At 40.5% G+C, this 9,560-nt stretch overlaps 1 protein-coding gene across 8 annotated transcripts in view; it reads left to right on the top strand.

Annotated features, from left to right (window-relative positions):
* Window positions 1-9,560, top strand: part of DST (dystonin) — a 421,009-nt gene that overhangs the window by 237,382 nt on the left and 174,067 nt on the right. For all 8 annotated transcript variants that reach the window (XR_002829777.1, XM_023755570.1, XM_023755569.1 and 5 more), the window contains exons 10-12: window positions 4,872-4,984; window positions 5,075-5,181; window positions 7,394-7,513. Coding sequence is in view for 7 of the 8 variants with exons in the window: in XM_023755570.1 (XP_023611338.1) it covers window positions 4,872-4,984; window positions 5,075-5,181; window positions 7,394-7,513 (340 nt within the window). In the remaining variant the exon portion in view is untranslated. The remainder of the gene's footprint in view (window positions 1-4,871; window positions 4,985-5,074; window positions 5,182-7,393; window positions 7,514-9,560) is intronic.

The following is a 9,560-nucleotide window of genomic DNA, read 5'->3' as shown; positions in this document are numbered from 1 at the left end:
TGGGCCGGCTGGCCAGGGGGAGGGAATGCGGGAGGTTGGCCAGCTGGGGAGAGGGACCGCGGGAGGTTGGCTGGCTGTAGGAGGTTGGCTGTGGGAGTGCACTGACCACCTGGGGGCAGCTGCTGTGTTGAGCCTTTCCCCCCCGTGGTCAGTGTGTGTCATAGCAACTGGTCGACTGGTTGTTCGGTCGCTTAGGCTTTTATATATAGAGATAGTTGCATTTTCTCCCAGAATCGTATCTAATTCTTATGTGAGCTGATATATTCATGAATGTTTGAGGACAGAAAGTTACTTTGAAGTATCTGTACCAAAAAAAAAGTTCTTATGCAATTTTAATGTTCCGCTAGTATAGTTATCTGTCAGTGTGGATATCTTAATGTTACATATACATGTATCCACATACATGTACACATATGGATGCATGTGTATATAAGTATGTGTGTGTATATGCGTGCATGAGGGTATATATATCTATTTTGTTGAGAAGAATACTTTTTAAAGATGTGTTGTATGAAAGATAAGCATTACTTTTATCCAAAATTATTTTATATTGCAACAGCCATTTTTTGGTAACCTTTTGTCCTATATTTTGGGAACAAATTAAGGGCACTAACCATGCATATAAGTGGTTTGTTCTTTTTGGCCTCATTTTATTTATTTACTAGAGGCCCTGTGCATGGATTTGTGCACCAGTGGGGTCCCTCAGCCTGGCCTGCACCCTCTCACAATTTGGGACCCCTCAGGGGATATAGTAGTGCGCGAAGCAGCATGCAGCCTGGGAGGAGCTCGAGCCCAGGCCAGGCACTGCACCGCTCCTGCTCATCCTTGCCCCACTGTGCCTGCTGCCACCACTTGGTAGTGCTGCCATTGAGGCAGGAGAGGCTCGCGCTGCTGTAGCTGCGCTTGTCAGCCATGAGCCCGGTTTCTGGTACCCATCAGTCAGCTGAGCGGCGCACTGATCACCAAAGGGCAGCTCCTGCATTGAGTGTCTGCCCCCTGGTGATCAGTGCTGATCATAGCAACCAGTCAACTGGTCGTTCAGTCGTTTGGTCATTCGGTCGGTCGGTCGCTTAGGCTTTTATATATATAGATTTTATTACTATTATTATTTTATTGCTGACAGTATTACAGATGTTTCCCATTTTCTCCATTTTGCCCCCCTCCACTCAACACTGCCTCACCCCAGGCCTTCCCCATATTAGGTATCTGTCCATTGGTTATACATATGTATTCTTTGGTTAATCTCTTCCTGTCCTCTCCCACCCCCCACACCCCACTGAGATCTGTTATTCTGTTCCATTCATCTTATGACCTGTTTTGGTTTTATAATTCAAATTTAAAATTTATGTTATTTTCTTATAGTTTCATTTTTTGTAAGCTATTTTAAGTAATTTATAGAAAAAGGTGGCATATAAATATATGTTTTTAAAAATGGCAATCCATGATGATTGACTCATTCAGAGGAGATTGCATTATTACAGAATAATGACATAAGTAAGAGTTAGAATTGCCTCTTTTCCATAAAAAACTAGTATATATTATTTTAGGCAGCAGAGAGTTATATTACATGATTTTGAAAGGTTTCCAGAAATTAAGGAAATCAGAATAGTTCATGCTCAGCTGTCTAAACTATCATTCAGGACCATAGTTGCTGCCTTCTCCATGCTGACAGTATAGTGTAGTCTTTGGTTAGTCAAACCTGAAGTGGGAATGAAATTTCCTATTAATGCTACACAAAAAGGAGATAGCACAGTGCAATGAAACCCATCTTCTTTATGTGGAAAATAGCTGAAGTTTGTAAAGGTCGCGTTATCCCAGCGGGACTATGAAGAAAGAAGGAAGGGAGACAGGTCACAGCAGGAGCCTCTTCTGGCAGCTCCAGCCGGATAGAGGCGAAGCAGAATGGGAGCCCTTCGAGGAGGATTAGGGGAGGGATAGGATTTTGAAAATGTTTAGGCACTTACTTTTTCATAGTGGTTTTAAAATTTTATCCTTTTTCACTTTTTGCTTAATTTTTTAATGGAGGAAAGCCGGTTCAGTTTTTGTTCCATTAAAGTGTTAAATATCATGATAAAGAGGTGCTTTATCCAAACTCACGTATTATACAGCTGCTTTTGTGCTGAAATGACTGTGTCATTCAGGAGGGAGTTTTATGTTTTCTTCTCTTACTCAAAAACTCGATTCTTCAGTGACTTGATTCATTCTGTCGGGGATTACTCAGTGTTCACCGTTCTTTGCTAATGGCAGGGTTCGCAGAACAACATGCTCTTTCTTGTTGGGGGACTTGGCAGATTCAGAAAGGCTGGTTTTCATTTTTTTCAAAATGTGTGAACTTTATGGAAGCAAAACAGTTTTTTGAACTTTAGGTATTTGTTTTTGTCTAGACTGTTATACACATCTGTTTAGTAATCCTAAAGTTGGCAGATTGTTCAAAAGGGTCTGTGTGCGGGGGGAAAAAAGTTTCTACGTGTCTACGAAATGTTATTCCTAGAGGTTTGTCATTTAATTCTTCTATTGGTGTCAGAGATTTATTGTTTCTGTAATACATGCCAGGCCACTTTTCAGTGATCAAATTGGTGGCATGTGAAACACAAAAGAATTTCCTGGGAAACAAGTAGTAGATAATGGTAGCTGTAGTTCAAGGTAATGAACACTTCAAGGAGTTATAACACTATAACTAGATTTCTTTGGAAGTCTGCATTCTCATCAGATAAAAATAGGAGTACAGATTGCTGTTTACCTTCCTAAGATTAATGATATAATTTCAAAGAGTTTCTCATGTAAACAGCCTTCCAAGTAGTAGTCAAAATAACTTGCATTTCATTTGTCCCACTCCAGCTCTGAGTCCTCCCGCTTTTCTGCACTCCTCAAGTGTGGAACCAGAGTGCCTGTGGGGTAGAGAGCCTTCTCTTAGAAGTTGATAAATAGGTTCTAACTCAGTGACTTTGGGACTGGGTGCCACACTTTTTGAAGGCTTTACTGTTTCCACATTTATTTCTGCATTCTTTTAACAATTTATTATTTTTTTTTGTTAATCCTCATCTGAGGATATTCCCCCCCTTTAATTTTTATTTTATTATTTTATTTTATTTTTAAAATATATTTCTTTATTGATTTCAGAGATGAAGCGAGAAGGAGAGAGAGATAGAAACATCAGTGATGAGAGAGAATCGTTGATTGGCTGCCTCCTGCACACGCCCTACTGGGGATCGAGCCCACAATCCAGGCATGTGCCCTTGGCCAGAATCGAACCCGGGACCCTTCAATCTGCAGGCTGACGCTCTATCCACTAAGCCAAGCCGGCTAGGGCCCCCCTTTAATTTTTAGAGAGAGTGGAAGGAAGGGAGAAGGGAGGGGAGAGAGAGAGAAACCTCAATGTGAGAGAGACACATCAATTGGTTGCCTCCCACATGTAGGTGGGGATTGAACCTGCAACCCAGGTACTTGCCCCTGACCAGGAATTGAACTGTGAACCTTTGATGCACAGGCCAACACTTTAACCACTGAGCAACACCAGACAGGGTTAATGCTTTATTGATTTTTTTAAAGAAAATTTAAAAAAATTTGTTTTTAGTGATTTTTAAAGACAGAGGAAGGGAGAAGAATAGAGAGATAGAAACATCGATGGGAGAGAAACATCATCGATTGGCTGCCTCCTGCACCCCTCTACTGGGGATTGAGCCCGCAATTCAGGCATGTGCCCTGATTGGGAATCAAGCTGGTGACTTCTTGGTTCATGGGTTGACGCTCAACCACTGAGCAACACTGTCCGGACACTAATGCTTTATTTTTTAGATGAAAGTTTCCTGATTGGCTTTTGGGCATATTTTGCCTCCTAATTTAAGGAGTATTTTAGAAGTCTTTTCTCATCTCATATAGATAAAGCTAAGTACCCTTGTGGTTTAGAGCAGTGGTCACCAACAGGTGGTCCATGGACCACTGGTGGTCCGTGAGGTCCGAAAGGTTGGTAAATGCTGGTTTAGAGTATCATGTAAGTCCTACAGATTAGGAAGAGAAGACTGTGGTAGGGGAGAGTGTGTTGTGTGTGGACATGCATGTTTGTGAAGATACAAACTAGTGCTTATTTAGCTATTTATGATTCAAATTACTAGCTAACCAACCCATTTACCAACTTACCTGCAGGTATTTATTGAATGTCTACTGAGTATATGCCACTCTCTATCTTAGCTGCAGAATCAAATACAAATGTGTATTAACATATGGTTCTTTCCATCTTGGTGTTGGCTAGTTGGGAGAAACAAGATGTACATGCACATTAAACAGTGAATTAATAGGGCAAGGAAGTATATGATTGTTCTAAGTGCCAACGTGACTAGTACAGGCCAAGGCGTATAAGGAGTTCAGGGAACAGGGAGAGAAACGGAGAGCTGGGAAGATGAGTGAGGGCTCCACTGAGGAGATGGGCTTGATCTCTGCTTGCAGGGACGAATAGGATTGTAGAAGATGAGAGTGACAGGGAAGGACATCCTGGATGGATGGGGGATGCCATGCTGAGTATGAGCTTTTGTGTTTGGGGAGAAACATTGAGAGATGCTGGCTGGATTGGAAGGGTGTTGAGTAGTGGAACTTGCATAGGTTGAATGGGACAGATGTTCTTATAGATTCTGATTATGAGGGATTTGTAGACCTGACCGAAAGTTATGTGTGTTCAAATTTTTATATTTTTCCTCATTACACTTGCCTTTGCCACACGTTTCTGAGATAAGCAAGCAATTGTTTGGTGAAAATCTCCTTAACACGGGCTTAGAATGAATATTTGCAGCAGTTGTTATATAAATAGATATGCATGTAAATATAATGTTGAAAAGGCACCTGAGAAAACGTAATTAATACAATGCATTTTTTCCTAGGCCGGACCTGATAGACATGAATACTGTTGCTGTTCAAAGCAACCTTGCAAATTTAGAGCACGCTTTTTATGTAGCAGAAAAAATTGGCGTTAACAGACTCCTGGATCCTGAAGGTGAGCTGTTGCCTTGACTAGATGTGGCCTGAAGGTTTGATCAACAGTAATCTGTCAACCTCTTGAAATAATTTGTGTTGCTGCTTTTAGACGTTGATGTTTCCTCTCCTGATGAAAAATCCGTAATAACGTATGTGTCATCTCTCTATGATGCATTTCCCAAAGTCCCTGAAGGTGGTGAAGGCATCGGTGCAAATGTGAGTATTGATTGTTTTTCATTCTAGAAGCTTCTGATTCGGCAATGTCTACTTAACCGAATTCTTTGATAGTGCTTTTTGTCTTAAATATAAAATATTTTTAAAAGAAGTTGATTTTAATATGCTATTTATCAAACTGATATTGCATGCACTTGGATGGTATCATTCCATTATTAAAATTAAAATATAACAAGAAAACACTTGTTCAGTATCAAAAAGTAGGGTATTCAGAGTTACTTTTTTTTTTTTTTTATAAATAGTAACTACAAACCACTGCATTTTGGAGATACTTATTTTTTAACTTGCTATTTTACAGCTTCTCTATTTGATGTATTTCTATAGAATATCTCATGTTTGAAGTCACTTTCAGTGACGTTTATTATCTCATACGATTCCATGAGAGAAGTTGGCTCGGTATTGCTTCTCTAATTTAACAGTGAGACCCAGAGGAAGGCAATTTATTTTGCCAAATTGACAGAGCTCCTTTGTAAGCAGGGCAATGTCTCTGAAATGTGGCTTTGGATCTTTTATTAGTCCACAATTTGCCACGGGTTTGTGCAATTCCTTTCAATTGTGCATTTTTTAGTGGTGATGCTAACAAGTGCTTATGCATTTCTGGAAGAGACAGGAAACCCTACACGCATTCTGCACTTGGGGGTGAGCACCCCTCACCCTGGGCCTTTCTCCCTCCTCCTTGCAGACACCATTAAAAAAAATTTTACTTTGAAGATTTAGGAGCTCATCTTGGTGAGCTCTCTTTCCTGATATTTTACTTCACCTTTGTATGCTGCTGCTTTTAGACTTATTTTCCCTTCTCTTCCTCATGTTCTTCCTCTCAAAAGCTTTATCTGTTCTTTTGATCCCTAAGTAACTTGCTTCCATGTTTATCCTCTCCTCTGATTTAACACAGTTCTCCAAGGACTCAGTGTTGACTGTTGCTTGAGAATGTTTCTTGTGGCTATTCTATTGTCTCACTACCTCCACCCCATTCCTGACTCTTAGAACCAGGGTGATAGCTTTCCTATGGTTTTCCATCTCCCCCTTTTCTCCCCACATCAACTCTGCACAGTCACCAAATTAGCTTGAAAACGTTCAGTGGCTACATATGACTTGCACGATTAACTTCATTCTAGATATTCTGACATTCAAAATTCTGCATATATAAATTTAACTTTTCTTCATTTTTAGCTCTGACATCTCAACACAAACTGTTTGCTGGTAGCCAGGGCATTCCTATTTCAGAGTCCTGATTCACTTGGGACTCTGTTTTTTATGCCCTCCTCTCCTCTCTTCCGCCTTACCCGCTGCCTGCCCCCCACCCCCCACGCCCCCCCCCCCCCCGCAACAATTACTGGAAGTTTGAGAACTGCTCAGGGATTGAGAACCTCTTCCCAAGGAGCTTTTAGTGACCACTTTAGGCACACCGATGCTTACCTGATTCTTATCTCAACTCCTAGCATATACTACCAGTTATTTCAACACTTAATTGAATACTGCTTTTCATTTTGCTCAGCTGTTCATATTATGAATCTCTCTTGTCTCCCCATCTAGACAGTAACACTTTGATAATAGGTATTATGTCTTCAAGCAATATATTTTTATTACGACACTTAGCACAATGCTTTGTGAACATAATGAGAATTTATCAAATATTTAATTGAATATAGCAGTTGACAACCTTCCAGTTTTCTCCATTTAAAAAAGTTTGCAAAATGAGTACTTGAGTAATCTCACCATAGATATTTCCTGTAGCTTTCATTCCTGTCTGGTTTCTTACATAATTTATAGCTCTTTTGAGTTTCATACATAAAGGGGACTTAGATCTAAAAAGGTTGACAGAGTGGCAACCAACTTGGCTTATGCAAGCTGTCATTTCCCCTTCTTGAGCCCCTGGCAAGTTGATTGTGGAAGTCTTTTCTGCTGTGCTGGGGCGCTGCCTCAGAACCCTTCTCCCCACAGTGCCCAGGCAGCCCTGTCTCTGGATCAGAATTGGCAGTCATCAGGCCACTGTGGATAGCATGGTTTTAAAGCTGTGTACGTGGGAAGGATTGGGATGCATGGAAAGGTTGAGGACTGCGTGAGCTTTGACCTATGAACCATTTAGCCGGCTTAAAGATATGTAAATACACAGAATGACCTTTGACTAAATTGTGTTAGATATGAATCTTACTATCTACAGCCATGGGCTTTTCCTGTCATTTTCTTGTTCTAGGATGTTGAAGTCAAATGGATTGAATACCAGAATATGGTGAACTACCTCATCCAGTGGATTCGACACCATGTGACCACAATGTCTGAGAGAGCATTTCCCAATAATCCCGTAGAACTGAAGGTCAGTGGCACTACAGGGGTTAAATAGGATTGACTTGATATTTAACTTGTAAATAATGCTGTAATAATTCTGTTATTTTAAATGTTATTTATTGATTGATCTTAGAGAGACAGGCAGAGAAAGAGAAACATTGATTTTTTATTCCACTTATTTATGCATTCATTGGCTGATTCTTCTACTACGTGCCCTGACTAGAGATTGAACCTGCAGCCTTAGCATATTGGGATGGCGCTCTAACCAACTGAGCTACCTGACCAAGGCAGTTCTGTTATTTAGAAGTTCAAGAAAAATTGCACTTGACGAGCCATTAATAAATAGGCATTTAAAAAATGTACTCATCTCCCCATTATACAGAGAAAATAGAGGTAAACATTAGTAATTAAAACATAATAGTAACAATATCTTAAATAAACTTATAGTCCCTTAGTTTTGAATTGAGGGTTTAAGGTTTGAGTCTCTGGAGGCCAAATTGATTTTGGTGTGTGGGAAATGTTTGAAGTTCACCAGATGGCCGTGGTTGGAGGGACCCTGGGAAGCTTGCACAAGGGTGACCGTGGTTAAGACTGTGCCTATGGTGTCAAATCCTATAAAGTCACTTTAGATCCTTTTGTATAGCAAGAGGTCCTTACTCTACTTCACTATGAATTTGAAAATACATACCTGACCTCTGGGATAAATGTATTCATGGTTTAGTAAAACCTTAGCTACTACTACCTGGCCAGTGTGGCTCAGTGATTGAGCTTTGACCTATGAACCAGAGGTCATGGTTCGATTCCTGGTCAGGGCACATTCTCTGGATTGTGGGCTTGATCCCCAATGTGGGGTGTGCAGGAGGTAGCCGATCAATGATTCTCTCTATCAATGATGTTTCTATCTCTCCCTCTCCCTTCCTGTCTGAAATCAATAAAAATATATTTTTTAAAAATTTCCTACTACCTAAAAACAGGTCTAACTCCTTGAGGCAAAGATATTATAGAAATATAAAAGACACTATAGATATATAAACTTAATTAAGAATGTGTTGTCTCACTTTGTATATGTATTAGGGTCTATAACAAAATAGCCTACTTTCTTTCAAGAAACATACAATGTGAATATTAACGGTAAAGTCTAATTCCTTGAATTATAAGCTTTGTTTTCATGATCGCACTGGAATCACAAAGACTGCAGTGACCCAGGGCGGACCCTGTTCAAGTTATTCACTGTGTTCAAGCATCTGTGCAGACCATCTGTGAAGCAGCTCTCCGTTCACAGTGCCAGGGGAGTTTGTCCTTGGCACGCAGTCAACTTGGCCCGTGTTGATAGGATGCTTTTTAACTGCTCTGAAGTTGTTTGTGTGAAGTCTCCCTATGTGGATGTAAACATTTCCAGGACAAGAAGGATCCCCCCTCTATCACCACATCTACCACGAGCAGCGTTTAGCCTAGAATGGCACTCTGTGTTATTTACTGATGGACGTCTTGAAACATTGTGTTTTACGACCAAAACAGTTTTCAGATTTCAAGTTCAAATTGTTTCCAAGTGGATTCCTATTGTCAGACACTTGGGTAAATTTGTACTGGCTTCTGATTAATGCAGATTCTTAAAGTTTTGGGAAAAGTTTGAGTGAATGAATACCCAGGTTACTTGCTGGTGCCTGGGATAGGATATAATCTACACTAATAAAAGAGAAACATGCAAATTGGTGTCACTCCGCTATGCCCACCAGCCAATCAGGATGAGTATGCAAATTAACCCAACAAAGATGGTGGTTAATTTGCATATACAGGCACAGAGCAAAGACTGAAGACGACTGAAGACTGAAGACAACTGAAGACTGAAGAGGCTTGGCTTCTCTGCTGCGGTCGGATCGAAGGCCTGGGTCCTGGGTGCCGGAGGAAAACTGGTGCTGGCAGCCAGGGGAAGGAAGGCCTATTGCACGAATCTCTTTGTGCAATGGGCCTCTAGTATAAAAAATAAAAAATATGTGGAGAAAATGCTAGTAATGTTATTAGCTAGCAGAACATTGAAAGGAGTCCTTCAGAAATGTGACTGTCTAAAGATTAAA

This window comes from Myotis lucifugus, unplaced genomic scaffold (genome assembly GCF_000147115.1).
Source record: "Myotis lucifugus unplaced genomic scaffold, Myoluc2.0 scaffold_80, whole genome shotgun sequence".
NCBI lineage: Eukaryota > Metazoa > Chordata > Mammalia > Chiroptera > Vespertilionidae > Myotis > Myotis lucifugus.
This window is presented reverse-complemented; position numbering and strand designations above follow the sequence as displayed.